The following is a 20,127-nucleotide window of genomic DNA, read 5'->3' on the forward strand; positions in this document are numbered from 1 at the left end:
GGGCTCTGTGCTGGCAGCTTGGGGCTTGGAGCCTGCTTCCCATTCTGTGTCTCCCTCTCTCTCTGCCCCTCCCCCGCTCACACTCTGTCTCTGTCAAAAATAAATAAACATTAAAAAAAGTAATGTCTAATTTATGGGAGGAAAAAACAGGCTAGTACTAAAATACTGGATGACACCATATAATTTTGGAGGAAGTGGTCAAAATTAAAGTTTTCAAGTCTCTCCCATTATTTGGGAGGAGGGCAACTATATTGATTACATTTAGACTTTGTTAGTGAACTGCTCAGTGTTAAAAATAGCGAGGAGAAGCACAAATAACTAGTCATTGGATGTATAATTTCTAAACAGAAAGAAAAGAAAAATAAGATAAAAATCTCAAACGATCGAAAGGAAGGAAAAGAAGGGGGGTGAGGACAGAAAACATTAGAATGAATAGAAAATACATTACGAAGCGTGCCTGGGTGGCTCAGTTGGTTGAGTGTCCGACTTGATTCCAGCCCAGGTTATGATCCCAGCATCATGGGATTGAGCCCCTCAGCGGGCTCCATGCTGAATTCTCTCTCTCTCTCCCTCTGCCCCTCTCCCCCACTTGGGCCCTCTCGCTCTGTCCCTAAAAATTAAAAATTAAAAAAAAAAAAAAAGAAAATATATTAGGAGACCATAGAAATTAATCTAGATTTATATGATCAGCAATACACTCCAAAGGACTATACTCTTAAGAGATAATTGTCAGATTGGATTTCTAAAATATCTAGGTTATGTTCTGTTTACAAGAGACTGGTCTCCGGCACGAGGACCCAGGACTGTTGAAGGTCCAAGTACAGAAGAAGTACGCTAAGCAAATACTAACTCAAAGAAAGTTGCTGTGGCTGTGGCTGCATTCATGCAAGATAAAAGTAGACTCTAAGAGAGACAAGCATCATCCCAGATAAAATGGTCACTTAACGGAAGGTTCAAATCCACCTGGAAGCAGTAACGGTTCTTAATTTACATAGGACTCATATAGCTGCAAAAGAATAGAAACAAAGATGGAAAGAATAAGAATGAACATACCCACCTCTGCGATGGGGTATTTTTAGACCATCTCAGTGAAGATACGGAAGATTTGAGGAACACCATTGCAAGCTCAGTAGAAACATGGAAATTATGGAATCCCGAACACATTCTCTTCGGGCTTGCGTAGACCATGTAGAAAATATTGCCAGACTATCTAGCTAACCTGAACAGATTTCAAAGATTAGAGTTGCAGACTGGGTTTCCCGGGAACCGAGATGGATATTGGGGTGCAGGAAGTGTATTGGGGGACAGTCCTGGGCGTGGCAACAGCGGGAGGGAGCCTGGGTGGCTCAGTCGGTTCAGCAGCCAACCCTTGACTTTGGCTCAGGTCATGATCTCACGGTTCATGAGTTCAAGCCCCACATCGGGCTCTGCGTTGGCAGCACGGAACCTTCTTGGGATTCTGCCTCCCCCTCTCTCTGCCCCTCCCCCACTTGCTCTCTATTTCTCTCGCAAAATAAATAAAGATTATGACTTGCTGAACGAGGAGGCACTAGCCGTCCACATGGGGTCAGCAGGTAGCTTCCGTGGCATCAGAGCTCCTACCTTGGGGAAGTGAAAACCCCAGGGTGGCTTTGATTGAAGGTGCAGTTTCAGGACGTTCACACAAAGGAAGGGGAGTTGCAAGATTTGTTACTTACCAATCTCAGAATGGGAGTGCAACGAGCTGGGCAAAGGCAGCCTCCAGCCCCAGGTCTCTAGCAAGTAGGAGACCTTATTTACAAGGTGATTGGGACAGGGGTCAGTAGTTTTCCCAGGCTGAGCTCTGTGTGGTCACTTTATTATTTTTTTTTAATGTTTTATTTTTTATTTTTGAGAGACAGAGCACGAGTGAGGAAGGGGCAGAGAGAGATGGAGACAGAATCGGAAGCAGGCTCCAGGCTCTGAGCTATCAGCACAGAGCCCGACGCGGAGCTTGAACCCATGAACCGCAAGATCATGACCTGAGCGGAAGTCGGACGCTTAACCGACGGAGCCACCCAAGCGCCCCTCTGAGTGGTCATTTTAAAAGATGACCAGAGATGTTTAACCCACTGAGCCACCCAGGTGCAATACATACATACATACATACACAAATAAACAATCCCCAAGAAAAGCAAGGTGGGAACTTGGGCCAGAATCCTAAGCCCCAGTCTCTATCTGCGTGTCCCGACTCAGGGTGAGAGCAGGGCTGTCACACTGTCAAATGCCTGGGCAACAACTTATCACAGCTGCCCTTAGACTGAGGTATGGCCTTGGTTGGGCCATTTCTTCAGCCCAGGCAACCCCCAAAGGCTGACCACCAAGGGCCACCTTCTGGCAGTTGCCCAACAGCTGGGAGAGTGAGTCCCTCTCTCCCGCAGGGGCATCTCGGCACTAATCACAGCATCCAGCACAGTTTATACACAGACTAGATTTTCTGATTACAATCCAAAAACGTCTGAAGGGGGACAACCAAAAAGATAACTAAAAAAAAAAAAAAAAACAAAAAACAAAAAAACAAAAAAAAAGCTCAGACTTCTGGGAACTGGAAAAGAGACACCTAAAACAGACTCAGGGGCCAAAAAAGAACTCATGACCCAAATTAGAAAATACTTAGTACTGACCAATAACAAAAATATTTGTATCAAGCCTTGTGAAATGCAACAGGGGTGGTGTACTTAGAGGAGACTTCAGGACTTAAATGCTTGTATTAGCAAATAAGAAATGCCCAAAATTAACGTGCAAAGCAGCCAACTTACAAAGTTAGAGCAGGAACAAATAAACCCACAGGAATCAAGTGATTAGGATAAAAACAGAAACTGATGCGATAGAAAACAAACACGGAGAGGAGAATGGCTGGAAACAAAACATGATTCTCTGGGAAGACTAAAAATACCAGACAGGTGTCTTACAAGATTAATTAAGGTAAAAGAGAGTACGAATCAATAACACTAGGAAGGAAAGAAGGACATAATAATAGATGCAGCATAAGTCAAATGGATAATATAAGGATATTGTCAACTACCTCTATGTCATAAATGTGAAGTCTTAAAATAAATGGCCAGATTCCTACAAAATACCATGCATCAAAATTGACTCGAGAAGTAATAGAAAGCCTGAATGGTCCTATAATTTTCTTTTAACTTTATTTATTTATTTTGAGAGAGAGAGAGAAAGAAAGAGCATGAGCAGGGAGGGGCAGAGCTCTGAGAAGGAGAGACAGAATCCCAAGCAGAGCCCGATGCGGGGCTCGAACACATAAACCATGAGATCATGACCTGACCTGAAACCACGAGTCGGATGCTTAACCAACTGAACCACCTAGGTGCCCCGGTCCCATAATTATTAGATAAATTAAATCAGTGAGTTAAAATCTTCCTATAAAGAAAATTTCAGCGCCAGATGGGTTCCCAGGTAAATTCTGCTAACCATTCAAAGCACTGATCATGTCACGCGTATCCAATTTCTATCCCAGGGTGGAGAACCCGGAGATACGTGGTCAGTCAACTTATTTTATCTTGGTAATCAGGTAAAGACAATATACTGAAGAATAATTTCAAGTTAATTTCACTCATGAACAGAGATTGAAAATTTATTTTGAAATATTAGCACAGCGAACCAAGATACAGACTGTCAGCTACAGAGAACACACTGATGGTTACGAGGGGAGGCGGGTGGGGGATGGGTGCAATCGGGGATGGGAATTAAGGCAGGCGCGCGTCACGATGAGTACCAGGTGATGTGTGAAAGTGTCGAATCACTATACTGCACACCTGAAACTAATATTACACTGTATGTTAACTAGTTGGAATTTAAATAAACCTGAAAAGAGAGTCGCCTGGGTGGCTCAGTTGGTTAAATGTCTGACTCTTGGTTCCCACTCAGGTCGTGATCTCATGGTTCGCGGGTTTGAGCTTCTGCACTGTTAGTGGAGGGCCTGCCTGGGATTCTGTCTCCTCTCTCTGCCCTCCCCCTGCTCTCTCTCTCTCTCTCTTTCAAAATAAGTAAATAAACATAAAGAAAACCTAAAAAAAATAATAGCACAGAAAATTCAACAATAATAGTTGAAAAAACCTAGTACATCATGATTAAGTTGTGTTTATCTTATGAATGCAAGGTTGACTAATTATTAGGGAATTATTTAACATAATTTATGATATTAACAGTTTTAAGGGAAAAACGTGATCATTTCATTAGATGAAACAGCTCAATAAAATTCAATATTCATTCATTATGAAAATTTCATACAAGTCAGGAATTGCAAGGACTGTCATTAACTTGATAAAGAGAAACAGCTACCTAGGTATCTCTATAGATATAGTTGCTATCTATATCTATAGATACCTAGATAGATATAGATCCTAGATAGATATAGATGCTATCATCAAGAATAATGAAATATTAAAAGTATTAACTTTAAGATCAGAAAATGATCAATGATGCTAATTCTTTTCAACATTGTGGTTAGGGTCTAGCCAGGGTTTCAATACAAGAAAAATGAATAAAAGGTATAAAGATTGAAAGGAAGCAATAAAACTAATACTATGAATAAGTGATAGGATCATCTACGAAGAAAACCCAGAGAAATCTACCAATAACTTATTAGAATTAAATATCTAACAATTTTGTTCAATATATAAAAACACAAAAAGCCAATTGTATTTGTATATATCATTAACAATTAGTTAAAAATGTAATTAAAAATACTATTTAGCAATAGTAAAAAAAGATAAAGTACCTTGGAATCAATCAACCAAATAATTTCTTATAGAGAACATTATAAACTAGTGATGTTGGGATGAGCACTGGGTGTTGTATGGAAACCAATTTGACAATAAATTTCATTAAAAGATTAAAAAAATAAAAGAAATTAATTAAAAAAACAAACTAAATGGTGAGATTTTAAAGAAAATCCACATAAATGCAGAAATATCCCATGTTCTTGGATAAAAAGACTCAATATTTTAAAAACTCAATTCTTCCCTGGGGCACCTGGGTGGCTCAGTCGGTTAAGTGTCTCACTTCAGCTCAGGTCATGGATCTCACAGTTTGGGAGTTCAAGCCCCATGTCGGGCTCTGTGCTGACAGCTCGGAGCCTGGAGCCTGTTCAGATTCTGTGTCTCCCTGTCTCTCTGCCCCTCCCCTGCTCACACTCTGTCTCTCTCTCAAAAATAAATAAAACACTAAAAAAGAAAAAGAAAAACTCAATTCTCCCTAAATTATTATGAGCAATTTCAATGCAAACCCCAAGAGAAATTTTTTTATAGTATTGAAAAGCTGAGTTTAAAATGTATGTAGAGGGGCGCCTGGGTGGCGCAGTCGGTTGGGCGTCCGACTTCAGCCAGGTCACGATCTCGCGGTCCGGGAGTTCGAGCCCCGCGTCGGGCTCTGGGCTGATGGCTCAGAGCCTGGAGCCTGTTTCCGGTTCTGTGTCTCCCTCTCTCTCTGCCCCTCCCCCATTCGTGCTCTGTCTCTCTCTGTTCCAAAAATAAATAAACGTTGAAAAAAAAAATTAAAAAAAATAAAATGTATGTAGAAGAGAAAAGGTCTAGGGATAGCCAAGACTTTCCTGAAGAAGATGAACAAGAGAAAGACTCGCTCTGTGAGATACTGTAAAACAAAGTTATAAAAATTAAGAGTGTTATGGTGTTGTTTAGACAGACCGAATACAGAGCCCAGAAACCAAGCCACCCCTATGTGGACAGTTGATTCATGGCAGATCTGGCAATTGAGATCATTGAAGAAATGGCACCAGGACACTGGATATCCATATGCCAAAAAAAAAAAAAAAAAAAAAAAAAAAAAAGATCCTTTCCTCACACCATATCAGATCTGATGCATCATACTAACACATAGCAGACAACGCATATAAGAAGACAATAAAGGAGAATATTTTTATGACTTTGAGTAGAACGGTAAAGGAAAAGTTGATAAATTTCACACCATGAAAATTAAGATTTTTGAAAAAAACCAAAAGACCGTAAATAGATGGCAAAGACAAGTCACGGAGTTGGAGATGTCTACAACGTGTGTAACCAAGCAAGGGTTGTCCAGAGCATATCACGAATGCCTGAGAACCGAGAAGAAAAAGTAAGCAACTCGGGTTGCCTGGGTGGGTCAGTCAGTTGAGCCACCGACTCTTGATTTCGGCTCAGGTCATGATCTCATGATTGTGGGTTCCAGCCCTGCGTCGGGCTCTGTGCCCACGGCTCACAACCTGGAGCCTTCTTCGGATTCTGCATCTCCCTCTCTCTGCCCCTCCCCCACTCACATTCTGTCTCTTTCTCTCTCTCTCAAGAATAAAATAAAACATTCAAAAAAATTAAAAAAAAACTAAACAACCTGATAGAAAAACGGTCGAAAAATATGCAAGCATTTCACAGAAGTAGAAACCCAGATGGCCTGTAAACACATGAAAAAAACGATCAACTTCATCAGAAATCAGAGAGATAAAAAGTGAAGCCTCAGGAGATATGGCTGTATGCTCACCATTTGGACAAAATCTAAGAAGTGGGGCAAAACCAAGGGTTGGCAGAGACTGTAATGTTCCCTCCAAAAGCTGCAGGTGCAAATCCTCTGTGACCCAGCCGTTTTTCCTCTCCTGGGGGTGCACCGCGGGAAAACGCTTGCCCCTCTGCTCCAGGAGACGCGAAGAGAATGTTCACAGCAGGACTGATCCTAACACCCTGAACGGAAGCTACCCAAAATGTCCGGGGACGTGGAATGAACCAACAGTGTGGACTATTCCACCACGGAATGCATACGTACAGCGGTGTCACTGACTCAGCTACAGCCACGTGCGACAACACGAATGAGTTCCCGAGTTAGGAAAAGGACCAAGCTGAGGAAGGATACCACATGCTTCCGTTTATATGAAGTTAAAAACAGGCCAGACCATCATGGGTAGTAGACCGTAAAAGAAAAGCGAGGGAGGGATCCCGGGTAGCTCAGTGGGTTGAGCATCTGACTCTTGATTTCGGCTCAGGTGATGATCCCAGGGTCATGGGATTGAACCCCATGTCAGGCTCCATGCTGAGTGTGGAGCCTGTTTAAGATTCTCCCTCCCTCTCTCTTTCTCTCTCTCCCTCTGCCCCTCTCCCCAGCTCACCTGCTCTCTCTTTACATATAAAAAGGAAAGAAAAGAAAAAAAAGAGAAGAGAAACGTAAGGATTAACTTGAAGGTCAGGAAAGCAATAACTTCTGGGGAGAACAATACTCTATTTTCTTGATCCGAGCCGTGAGTATGTGGGAGAGCGTTTTATTATCGTGCCTTAACAGTTACATATACTCCTTTTTATAATACAGTCACAATTTTAAACATAGGAAAATAATGAATACACACCCAGAATCATCCTCCTTTCTTGCAGGGGACAAAAATTAGAAGGGAAGAAGGCAGAGGGGAGTCCCCACCGGGGCTACATCTAGGGAGTGGGGAAGGGACAAAACAAGGTTGAGGTTTAAATATTAGTGATGCCACTCAGCCGTAGCAATCTCTTACTCGACACATCCCCAAAGGCAAGGGAATTAAAAGCAAAAGTGAATTACTGGGACCTTATGAAAATAAAAAGCTTCTGCACAGCAAAGGAAACAACCAACAAAACTAAAAGGCAACCAACGGAATGGGAAAAGATATTTGCAAATGACATATCGGACAAAGGGCTAGTATCTAAAATCTATAAAGAGCTCACCAAACTCCACACCCGAAAAACAAATAACCCAGTGAAGAAATGGGCAGAAAACATGAATAGACACTTCTCTAAAGAAGACATCCAGATGGCCAACAGGCACATGAAAAGATGTTCAGCGTCGCTCCTTATCAGGGAAATACAAATCAAAACCACACTCAGGTATCACCTCACGCTAGTCAGAGTGGCCAAAATGAACAAATCAGGAGACTATAGATGCTGGAGAGGATGTGGAGAAACGGGAACCCTCTTGCACTGTTGGTGGGAATGCAAATTGGTGCAGCCGCTCTGGAAAGCAGTGTGGAGGTTCCTCAGAAAATTAAAAATAGACCTACCCTATGACCCAGCAATAGCCTGCTAGGAATTTATCCAAGGGATACAGGAGTACTGATGCATAGGGGCACTTGTACCCCAATGTTCATAGCAGCACTCTCAACAATAGCCAAATTATGGAAAGAGCCTAAATGTCCATCAACTGATGAATGGATAAAGAAATTGTGGTTTATATACACAATGGAATACTACGTGGCAATGAGAAAAAATGAAATATGGCCCTTTGTAGCAACGTGGATGGAACTGGAGAGTGTAATGCTAAGTGAAATAAGCCATACAGAGAAAGACAGATACCATATGGTTTCACTCTTATGTGGATCCTGAGAGACTTAACGGGAACCCATGGGGAAGGGGAAGGAAAAAAAAAAAAAAAGAGGTTAGAGTGGGAGAGAGCCAAAGCATAAGAGACTGTTAAAAACTGAGAACAAACTGAGGGTTGATGGGGGGTGGGAGGGAGGGGAGGGTGGGTGATGGGTATTGAGGAGGGCACCTTTTGGGATGAGCACTGGGTGTTGTATGGAAACCAATTTGTCAATAAATTTCATAAAAAAAAAATAAATAAAAAGCTTAAAAAAAAAATAAAAAAAATAAAAAAAATAAATATTAGTGATGCCCCATCGCAGGAGGAGCATGGAATCCAAGGGTTGAACCCAGATTGAGCCTTCCGCCCTCCATGGATAGCAAAGAGAGGTGGCATGAAAAACTGAAGCAGCTCGTTGTGATTCTGGAAGGTTCCCCAGCCGAGAAGGTGGGAGCTGACACAGTTCCCGTACCACAGAGGGCAGCAGGGAACCGGGGGTGGGGGGCGGTCACCAAACCCACCGCCTGAGGTCCAGAAGCGGTGCTTTCTTTGTAAGAGTTTAGACCAAATGACAAATAATATCCACCCTGTGAGGTGCTAACTTCAGAGGTAGGGACCGGAAGCCTCCCCTTTGGACAGGATGGACTCCAAGATGTAAGCTGCACCCCAAGGGTTGCCAGCCCCAAAGACCGCAGGGGGCAGACAGGCGGCGACAAAGATAATGTGAGCGGAGTGTAAGAAATGTACAAACACATGTTGGTTTCGTGCTAACCCTTGGAACGCGCCTTTTCTCCCATGAAGAAAATTGCCTCTGATTTTCTTTTTTTCTTTAAAGAGGCAGCCTTCTCTGCCCAGCCGTCTTTCCTGCAATGTCAGGAGCACGCGGTGCACCCTAATGCGGGATCAAAGCCGAGAGGGGGTCCCGAAGTCAGAGGTGCGGCAGGCAGTGGTGTGGCCTGTGTCCGTCCCAAAGGGACAGCTTTCACGAGGCTCCAGCCAATTTTGTCGTCCTAAAAGGTGGGCCTGGGGAGAATTGACAGGGCGTGGCGACAGTCTGAGTGTGGGATGTGGGGTTGGAGTGGGGTGGGGGGTGATCAGAAAAGTTGAGTTTCAGGCTCGAAGGACTCTGTGCAGCGATGTCGCTGGCCGGGCGGGGAGGCAGGGGAGAGGTTTGGGACGGGCTGCGTCTGTGATCAGCTGTGGGCGTCCTGCAGGCGGTTGCTGGCGCGTCCGGTTCAGCCGGCCACCCAGCTCTCCCTGAATCATGGTGGGACTTCAGAAATGGGGGCAAGGACCCAGTGTGGTGTCTGAGTCCTGGCTCTGCTCCTACCTCACACTGGGCACGTGACCTCGGACAAGTCACGTCAGCCTTTTGCAATCTCCTCATCACCCTGGAGGCAGTGACACGTCAGGCTGCTACTTCCTTCACAAAAGGAAAGGTCTGTGTGGTCTCCACGCCTGGGAGAAGCACGCGACGTCCGGAGCCCGGGCTGCCTCTCTGGGGTCGCGCACAGACAGACCCCGTGAAAACTTCAGACTGACGTGAGCACCCCTCCCAGGAGTTCCCTTATGGGCTTTTGCAGCTCATCTTAGGGGGAGCCGGGGACCAGAGGGTCAGACCCTGTTGTGCTGTCCCAGAGTCTGGGACCTGTCCCTCTGGACCTGACCCTCCGGCCCTCAGACAGCAAAGAATGATCTGACCCAAATTGTCAATTGCGAGGTTGAGAAATGCCGCCTTACAGGACATCGCTGCTGGGGAGTGCCCGGCGGCCTCCAACGCTAATGCCCCCCGACACCCAAGGGCCACAGGAATGAGTGTGTGGGGGTGGGGGACAGTGGTGTCCAGCTCCATTGTTACTTGGGTAGGCACCCACTGTTGCCGGATTTTTTTGCCTGGAAATCTGAATTTGGGTATGAGATCTGATTTTTAAAAATGCTGGCAACCAATTATAATTTTTTGAAAAACTCTATAGATTGAACAAAACCGTAGACGTCCCCCTCTGTGCCTGGCCCTGCCACCACCTGGGACTCCCTTCCAGCTGGCCCTCCCTGTCCCTTCGGAGCACAGGGAGGCCCCCCGCCATGGCCGCGATGCTGCTGCCCCCCTGTGGCCACGGTGGGGAGGTGCCAGCTGTCATGGGGATGAAGGCGCCTGGGACTTTCTGCAAGGACCCTGGCCCAGGGTCCAGGCTGCTCCCCTGGTGGGTGGGCGCTGACATAGCCCTAGACCAGCTCTGATTCCAGAGCTGCCCCGCTTGAATCCAGCAAAGCGTGACGCTGGGAATGTCCCTCCTCTCTGGGCTGAAAAAGGCGGGTAGAAGCAGGACTTCTGCGAGGGTTAAGTGGGTGTCCAAGTGCCAAGCACCGTGCAGGTGATTGGTGTGTGTGCCGGCCGTCAGGTCTTCGTTCCGCATTTGGGGAGGAAGCGCTCACCGGCGGGGTTGACTCGCTGTGCGCCAACGATGCCCAGGCGTCCTGCCCTCTGTGCAGAGGGCCATTTCAACTGTCCCATCCGCCACCTGGGAGGCAGGTGCCGCCATCATCTCCACCTCACCGGAGACGAGACGGGACACTAGCAGACAAGTTAGGTGATCTGCCCCGCGGCCGCTGCCGGATGCCAGCCGGCCCCCTTCTTGCACCCTGTTTATGGAGGAGTGCATAATTTAGCCACCGGAGGGCTTTGGATTCCTGCTCAGGGAGGGTCTGCAGATACATGGAGGGGCCAGAACACAGAGAGGGAGCGGACTTGGCCCGCGGGTCTGGCCTACTGAGCCCTCCTGGTGGCCTGGGGCTGCATCGCTGTGCCGCCCTGTGGGCAGGGAGTCTGATTTGCCTTTGCAATCTGAATCGTCTTGGCTCTGGTCTCGCGAAGATGGGTCGCCTTGGGGAAACTGAGGACGCCCAGCACTGCTAAGGGGTCAGTGCATCTCTGCGTGTGCTGATGAAGGGAGGTGGGTGAAGAGGGCATACTACTCAGATCGACCTAGCTCTTGATAACATCCGCTCTGACCTCTCGCTAGACGGGAAGGGAAACTGAGGCGGGGGAGGAGATGGCAATTCGCAGGTGGCTCGGGGACCGACACATCTTAGTGCAAGATCCTTTTCCCTCATGAAGGATGCTGGGCTCATTCGATGAAAACGGGATGGGTGGGGGTGGGAGAGCAGAAGGTGGTCTCTGCTGGACAGAATTCGAGGACTCCACGTTCTGTCCGCTCATCCCTTTCGATGGGACAGGAGGAGCACATTTCCCGCAGGAGGTTTGGTCTAACTCCTAGCAACGGCAGAAACCCACTGAAACCGGCCTTTGGGGAAACAGTTGTTCCCTGGGGCCTTTCAGCGAAGGAGTTGGGGGCTGTTTCTGCAGCCCGGCAATGGGTCTGGCGGGGATCCCGAACCCTCCTGTTTCCAGGGGCCTGGCTCGCCTGGATGACTGCCTGAGCGCCTCCACCTTCCTGGGCTTCGTCTGTAGAACAGCAATCACGTCCTCCCTGGCAGAAATGCCTGGGGGTTCGATGGAAACAAGGTGCGCTCTCCCCTTCCCCGCTGTGCACGATTACCTTTGTAATTAAACGGGTTCGTGTGCAACAGGTTGTTTAATCTCCGTTTCCTGCCTTCAGGGCCTACAGGGAAGGTGGCCGTCTTGTTGGTCACCACGGCATCAGTGCCTAGCATGGAAGCTGGCGCTGGGCGCACATCTGGGGAGTTAGTGGCTGACACACCCAAAGAGCGACACACTCCTGACATGTAAAAACATCACCTCTGTGAAAGGCGTGTGAAAAAGCTGTTGGGAGAAACTTCTGGGGAAGAGAATGCTGCGATCCCTCCCCCTCCCCGCTTTCCCCCCCCTCACCCCCCTCCCGCCGGAGCTCAGGGCACACCTGCCTGGGGCTGCAGTCTCCAGCACAGCCTCAGTCCCGAAGGACCACAGGGGAGAGTGGCATCGGATGCACATCTCACCTGCGCCCAGCAGGTGGCGCCCGTCCCTGCCCGCAGCCCAGTGGGCGCCCGGCTGCAGCGTGGGTCGCGGCTGGGGGGCATCCGATCCCAATGTATTCGTTTTGCGGGGCGTGTCTCCCCACAGCTCCCGGAGGGCGCGGGGTGGGGGACTTTTGCCTCTCCTTCAAGGCCTAGCTCGGGGGTAGCTCCAGGTGGAGGGGACCTTTACGCAGTGCCCAGCCTGGGGCTTGTCTGGGGAAGGTGCTCAAATATTGTGACCCCACTGATGGAATGAGGCTAGAGAAGTCAGAAAGGCAGGCTCTGGTCGTGGGAAGGAGGGAGGCCCCCTGGGTCTCATGTTTCATTGGTTAGAAATGAATAGATGCCTACATCTATAAAATCGTTTTTGAATACGTAATGAGTGCCCAAGGAAGGAGGGAGGGAGAGAAAAAAGAAGGGAGAAGGGAGGGAAGAAACCCAAGCAGTACAAAAGGGCATAAAGTAAAAACTCCATCTCTCTTTCCCCCTCCCCCCGCCCTCCTACCCTAGCTCCCCACCCAGAGACCCCTTGTGGTTCTGGCTTCTTGAACATTCTTCCAGAAGCATCTTTCTGCCCAGATCTGTGTGTTTGTGTGCTGTATGTGTGTGCGCGTGCGGGGGGGTGCACACAGCCACAACTGTGTGGGAAGAAATGGTCTTATCTCAAAAAAACCCTTAGCCAGAAAGATTTGGGTCCGACTCGAGAAAGACCTTCTTGGCAGCTTGTGGGGGTGGGGAGGAGGGTAGAAAGCAGACCCCAAGTGGGTGCTTCAGAGCCTGACTCCCCAAGCTTGGGGACAGCGCTTTGTGGTTTGCAACCCCCCCCCCCGCATTTTTTTAAATTTTATGCTCAATATTGGGTTTGAGGATCCCAATAGCTCGTTTGGACCATACTGCAGTTTCCTCCTTTTAAAAATGGGGACCAGGGCGAGAAGGGCAAAGGGACCGCCCCGTGCCGCATAGCTGGTGACAGAGGTCCTGGATTGCGGCGCTGGGTGTCCTGACTGCCTCTCCCTCCCCATGATTTTCCAGCTACCAGGTGGTGAGGGAAGGGGCAGAGCACCTGGGAACCCTGACCTCTGGGACAGCGGCCCGGCGATGGGTGGGCAGGTGGGCACCACAGCGGCTGACCACACCCAGGCCCTTCCAATGCGGGGGTTCCTAAAGCCACTGAGAGACCAACCTTCAAAATATTTTCCTGTTCTCCCTCCTCCTCCGTCTCCCTCCTCCCTCTTCCCTGCCTTGTCAGGAATCTGTAAGAAGAGTGGAGAGCAGATGATAATTGCCCCCCGCGGAACTCACCTGCCATGAAAGGGTGTTAAATAACACGTAATTTACATGTCTTCCCTGTAGGAAATTATAGAATCAGAGCTTTCAAATTAGCAATAGATTTTTCTAATTGAATCTATTTCCCGTACGGCAGGTGAAATGAGAAATGATCAGGTAGTTCAGTTTCCCCTGTAAATGGACCACCAGACAATTGAAGGAATTAAATGCTTATTAAAAGTGCAGGTAAAATTGATATTATATTTCTGGGAAATGTGTCTGCAGAACGATATTGCAGGTGCATTTGTGTCCATGTGATCAGTTCGTGACAAGACAAAGGGTGTCTGTGCTCACGGAGGAAAGGGGACGGACCTGGGAGAAAGAAAGGGAACTGGCTGGTTGTCCCTGGGCTCAGTCCCCTTTCTCTGACCAATTCCTAGCACACGGCCGGGCTCTGGGATCTGGGCCTTGCTCTGGCGTGTCTTTCGGAGTTTGTGTTTTCATCCACAAACGATAACCGCCGGTGGTTACGCTGAGTGTCAGGAGATGTGCTTATTGTCTGTTGCTGCATAATTATCACCACGACATTGGCGGCTTCGAACAACACGCATTTATGATCTCATGGTTTCCACGGGTCAGGAGGTTGAGTATGGCTTGATCGGGTCCTCTCAGCTTCTGGGGCTGCCCAGGTCACAATCGGGGCGTTGGCCCAGCGTCTACAGTGTCACCTCAAGGCTCAACCAGGGAAGGATATACTCCCAGACACTCCTGGTTGTTGGTTGGGCTTCCGTTCCTTGCTGGCTGTTGACTCCTTGCCATGTGGGCACCTCCCAAGATGGCAGCCGAAACACGGCAGCACGCTTCTCAAGGCCAGCGAGAGAGGGACCCTGCTAGCAAGACCGAAGTCACCATCTTGTGGAGCCTCATCGCAGAAGTGACATCTCACCCCCTTTCCCATAGTGTTTGGGTTCCTTTCAAGTCACAGAATCTGCCCACACTCAAGGGGATCAACGGTGGCCCTCGTAGAAGCTGTCCACAGCAACACTCCGCCCTGGGGCAGAGGTTTGGGCACAGAGGACAAGCACCTCAGCTGGCCGTGGGTCCTTGCCTGTGGGATGACCCCAACCCGCATTCTTTTTTCAATTAAAAAAATTTTTTTTTTTTTCAACGTTTATTTATTTTTGGGACAGAGAGAGACAGAGCATGAACGGGGGAGGGGCAGAGAGAGAGGGAGACACAGAATCAGAAACAGGCTCCAGGCTCTGAGCCATCAGCCCAGAGCCCGACGCGGGGCTCGAACTCACGGACCGCGAGATCGTGACCTGGCTGAAGTCGGACGCTTAACCGACTGCGCCACCCAGGCGCCCCAATTAAAAAAAAAAAAATTTTTTTTAATGTTTACTTATTTTTGAGAGAGAGAGAGAGCGCATGCAGGCGAGGGGCAGACAGAGAGGGAGACACAGAACCCGAAGCAGGCTCCAGGTTCCGAGCTGTCAGCCCAGAGCTCGACCTGGGGCTCGAACTCACGGAGCATGAGATCATGACCTGAGTCGAAGCTGGACACTTAACTGACTGAGCCGCCCAGGCACTCCCAGTTTTTTAAAGTTAATTTATTTATTTTGAGAGAGAGAAAGAGAGAGACAGAATGAGCAGGGGAGGGGCAGAGAGAGAGAGAGGGAGAGAGAGAGAATCCTAAGCAGGCCCCACACTGTCAGCACACAGCCTGATGCAGGGCTCGAACTCATGAATGGTGAGATCATGGCCTGAGCCAAAATCAAGAGTTGGATGCTTAACTGACTGAGCCACCCAGGCGCCCCCGATCTCTAAAACGATTTAACACCAGGAGTCGACACAACCCTCCAGTGTTTTACCCGGCACAGGAAAAAAAAAAAAAATCTCACTGGGGGAATCCCCAACCCCAAACGAGACTCCCACACCGTATTCATTTAGGGGTTGAAGGAAGAATCAGACCTTTCCAACCCAATTTCGAACTTGCAACAGCAGTCCTGCAAACATTGGCCTTGGCGGAAAAGAATTGTCACCAGAGGAAGCCCGTGTGGCAGAAGCCGGAATGGTCGAGGGCGGCGTGGTTGAAGAAACCGTTTGAAAGACGGAGCCCTCAGTGAAAATACCGCAGGGGGAGATATTGATCCCTTTGAGAAATAAGCCCAGTAAAATGAAAATGAAAACAAAAATCACAAAGTGGAAACAGGCTAACCACACCTGAGAAGCCCAACCAAGAAACGAAATTAACATCGTTAGGAGCTTCAGTGTGGAAAACCGTAGTCTTGAAAATGATACGACGTCGATGAAATTCTGAAAGTGTGTGTCTTCATAAACCAGGGGCTCAGAAGGCTGGGCCAGACGTCCTGCTGTCTCTCATGGCTCACACTGTGTCCCCACCAGGCCTCGTGATGATCCCCAGCGCGAGGGGCTCACAGACAAGTGTGTGAGCTAGCTGTTTCTTCCATCCCACAGCGGCCGACCCGGGCACTGTCTGCCTTCCCAGATAGAGGGACCTGACGGCAAAGAGGGGTGTGCCCTCCTCAGGGGCCCTCTGGTATGGGGACAGGGGTGTGGTACTCAGCGCTAGAGCAGTAACCAGGCGGCGCCCCATGCAGTGATTCAGGTGCAGAGGCTAGATGGACCTATCGCGGGGCTCCCCCTTGAGGACGAACCTCGGCCCACCTGGTCCTGAGCTTAGGAGCCCAGAGCAGAAAGCATGCTGGTTCTCCGGGCCCAGGGGACAGTGGGGAGGGGGCCCTGCCAAGCTCTGGGTTCCTGGGGTCAGCCCCGGGATGGGCATCCTGGGGGGGTTTGTCAGTGAGCCTGGGTGATTGGACGGTAAGGAGTGAAGGAAGTCTAGGACTATTTACTGAGCACTTACTGTGTGCGTGGCACCGACATCTGTTATCTCATACAGACTCGTAACAACCCGTGGGGGAAGGCATGGCTATTTGTCCCTTTGACACAGGCTCGGGGTAAGGACGTCTCTGGTCTAAGGCTGCACGTTAGGCAGGTTTCAGGCCCACGTCTGTCTGTCTTCTGTGTCTCCAAAGTCCCCCTTAGGCACGTGGCCTCCTGGTCCAATCTTCCCTTGGGATCCTTTCTTGTGGATTAATCCCCCTCACCCCACACCCCCCAATTTTCCCTCTGATGAAAAGCACCCTTGTCTTTCCCCTGGAAGCTCTCCTTCTCGGGAACGGCTTCGCTCCCCTCTGCCCCTTTGTCCTAGACCCCAGCCTCCGGGCTTTCCCAACCTGGGCCTGGCCGACCCCCACCCCCCCTGCTCCCCTCCTGGGCCCCATCTCAGGAGGCCCTGGTGAGGTCATCCTTGCACAATAGAGCCAGGGTCTGCTTTCTGCTGAAGAGGGAGACTCGGGGTGGGGGAGACAGGCAGGAGGCTGCAATTACAGGGTCCACAATGGGGAGCTGTCAAGGGGGCCCCTGCCAATTAGAGCTGCTGCAGGGAGCCGGGGGAGGGCAAGGGAGCAGGGGGGCAGGCAGGCCTCGAGGATCAGGTCAGGTAGGCTCCAGCCCTCATTGTCCGATCGGGCATTCATTCATCCACACACACACACACACACACACACACACACATTCATTCATGCTGTTAATATTGTCTGGGCACCTGCTATGTGTTACGCACTGTGCTATAAACAACAGGGACACAGCAGTGACCCGGCAGATAAGGCTGGGCTCCACTGGAGCAAACCGTGGGGTAGACAAGACAAGCAGCAAACAGATAAATGTGCGTCACATTCACGAGTCAAGTGCCACGATGGAAATAAGATGGTACAAAACCACAGAAAGCAGCAGGGTGGGTGGGGGGCAATATTGTCGCCGTGGTCAGGGCAGGCTTCTTGGAGGAGGTGACATTCGAGCCGAGACCCGGAAAGCAAGACATGGTCAGCCATGCCACAACCAGAGGAGGAATGTTCCAGGCAGAGGACACCATAAGTACCTGAGTCGGGAGCATGCCTGGTTGGGCGGGGATCAGAAACGTGGCCCCTGCGGTAGAAGGGCGGTGGGTGAGGGAGAAGGGAGGCTGTGCGGAGCCATAGGATTTTGGAGCTGACTCCCCAGAGCCATTGCATGCAGCCGTTCCCAGCTCAGTGTGCAGGCCGTGAGCTTGAAATGGATCATAGTGGGAGGGTTTACACCCTGGAAATCAGCAAATGCTGCAAATCAGGGCTTCCCCCCCCCCCCCACAGGTGACCCACTGTTAAAGGTTCACTAGCACAGGATCTTGTCCCTGTGTATTGAATCTGATAACCACCCCGGGTGGCCAGGAGGCTTCTCCCCTTTGTGCATAAAGACTGAGGCCCAGGGGCGCCTGGGTGGCTCAGTCTGTTGAGCGTCCGACTTCGGCTCAGGTCATGATCTCACGGTCTGTGAGTTCGAGCCCCGCGTTGGGCTGTGCCGACAGCTCGGAGCCTGGAGCCCGCCTCGGATTCTGTGTCTCCCTCCCTCTCCGCCCCTCCCCATTCACATTCTGTCTCTCTCTCTCTCTCAAAAATAAATAAACATGAACAAAAAAAGATTGACGTTAATTTAGCTCCTGCTGTTTGCAGACACGCCCTAGACCCCTTCATACACCTTTTCTCGTTTAATCCTTGCAAAGAGGTCTAGCAAGGTTAAATGGCGTGACCAAGGTCACCCAGCTCTTACATGGTGGAAACATGTCTACCTGACCCCTCGCCTGGGTTCTTCCCACTTTGCCAGGCCTCTGTCCCTCATGCCCACCCATCTCTGCAGCCCCTGTATACACCGCCCATGACTATAGCACTCCACAAAGCATCTTCCCAGGAGGGCTCAGGGGGCAGATGACAGCAAGCACAGCACGTTTTAGCTGAGCACTTACTATGTGCTGTGTACCTGCCACGGGCCTGATGTCGCCAGCCCTGTTTGCCAGACGAGGCTCACGGCGGTTCGTCAGGACCCTGGGTTTCCCGTGGACGCTGTGGCTTTTAGGGGGTGGGGTGGCAGTGGCTCCCAGACTGAGGGCTTCTGCCAGCGGGCTGCCTCCTCGTTTCTGCTTATTCTGATACATCATCCTTCCAGGTCCTGGGGCTCAAGACATTCAAGGGGACGTGAGACAGGCCTAAAGGGAATTCCGGGCACGAGACCCTGGCAGGGGCCCCTGAGAGAGGACAGAAATTCCTCAAGGCTTCTTCCCACTCCACCTGCTCTGTGTGAATGACAGAGGTGATTTTGGAGCGGACTGCATTTCACCAGCCTGGAAGGAAGGACCCGGAGGGGGCAGGAACCCATTGGAGCCGGGACCTTGGGGAGCTTGGAGGTCCCCGCCAGAGGGAGGGGACAGGTAGGCCAGCGTCCACGGCCCAGTGGGAGGGGTGGCTTCCCTAGCCCCACCTGAGATGCGGCCACAGGGCTGCTGGCTTCCTGGGGCGCACGGACACCGGGAGTTCTTGGGGAGCCTCTCTGACAGGCACTTTGCACATCCCCATCCCCCTGCCCCCCACTGCCCAGTTTGATGTCGGCTGTCTGGAGGCTTTGTGGTGACCTCGATTTTCTCTTCTCGTCTATGGGTCTGACGAAGGCCAGCTGGCAGGGCTTACGAGGGCAGAGGTGACAAGTACACGTGTCATTGGCCCTCCTCCGGACCCACAGTGACACCTGCTGAACCCATGTGCCGTGCCAGGCGCTTTTTAAACACTTTACCTGCCCCGACTTATCTAATACCCATGACGGCCCTACGAGTGGAGCTCACGACTAGCATCGTTCCATTTTACCGGTGAAGAAATGAGGCCCAGGGCAGTGCGGTGACTTGTGGAAGCTCGCCCAGCTGGTGAGAGGCAGGTCTGGGAGTCCAGCTCCTGGACCGGTGAGCTCCCGTCTTCTTCTTACGGCTTCTGTTTGTCCCCTGGGCAAGAGCCCAGCTCCTTTGCGTCACCCGCTGGCATGAGCACAGGCCTTGGCACGAGAGCATCTTGGTAAAGGGGTGAGGGATGGAAATGAGTCTCTGGGGCACAGTGTTGACAGTGATTAGGGCGGGGGGGGGTGTGGCGGGTAGCACGGGAGACGGGGAGTTGGGGCTGCCGAGGCCGGGCAGGGTAGGGAGCAGGGAGCTGGCCCGCTCTGTGTTTCTGCTACCCTGCTCACCAGGGCCAGGCTGCTCAGCCGGGAGGGAGCCAGCTCACCGAGGCACAGCACACGGGCTGCTCCCCCAACCATGTGGGCGTAAAGCGCATCCCTCCACCCCTACACGGCACACCGCACACCGGGACAGCAAATGGAGCTAATCAAGCTCTGGGGTGCGGGAGGCAGCGCGAACCCCCGGGGACCACGACAAACATGCCGCCAGGCACCTGGGCGTCTGCACCTCCCCGCCGCTGAATCCACAGTGCAATCTCTCCAAAGTCTCTGTTTGCAGTGCAAACACCTGGCTTCCTGTGTGAGGCTGCCCGGTCCTGCCTGCCCTCCCTCAGTGCCAGGCAAGAGCGGTGGGGGGTCCACTTGGCTTCCTCGGGCCTCCTGGGCCCCTGGGTGGCTGGTTGCTTTGAACGCGAGCTTCAAAGGGGCCGT

General features: G+C 50.5%; 1 protein-coding gene across 1 annotated transcript in view; it reads right to left on the reverse strand.

Moving 5' to 3' along the window:
• SCUBE1 (signal peptide, CUB domain and EGF like domain containing 1) overlaps window positions 1–19,776 on the reverse strand; it is a 180,746-nt gene extending 160,970 nt beyond the window's left edge. The window contains exons 1-4 of the mRNA XM_030320864.2: window positions 19,705–19,776; window positions 19,035–19,155; window positions 18,457–18,645; window positions 11,895–12,032 (exon numbers count right to left, since the gene is read on the reverse strand). Of these exons, the coding sequence (XP_030176724.2) occupies window positions 11,895–12,032; window positions 18,457–18,645; window positions 19,035–19,155; window positions 19,705–19,776 (520 nt within the window). The remainder of the gene's footprint in view (window positions 1–11,894; window positions 12,033–18,456; window positions 18,646–19,034; window positions 19,156–19,704) is intronic.
• Between the last annotated feature and the right edge of the window lie 351 nt (window positions 19,777–20,127).

This window comes from Lynx canadensis, chromosome B4 (genome assembly GCF_007474595.2).
Source record: "Lynx canadensis isolate LIC74 chromosome B4, mLynCan4.pri.v2, whole genome shotgun sequence".
Lineage (NCBI taxonomy): Eukaryota > Metazoa > Chordata > Mammalia > Carnivora > Felidae > Lynx > Lynx canadensis.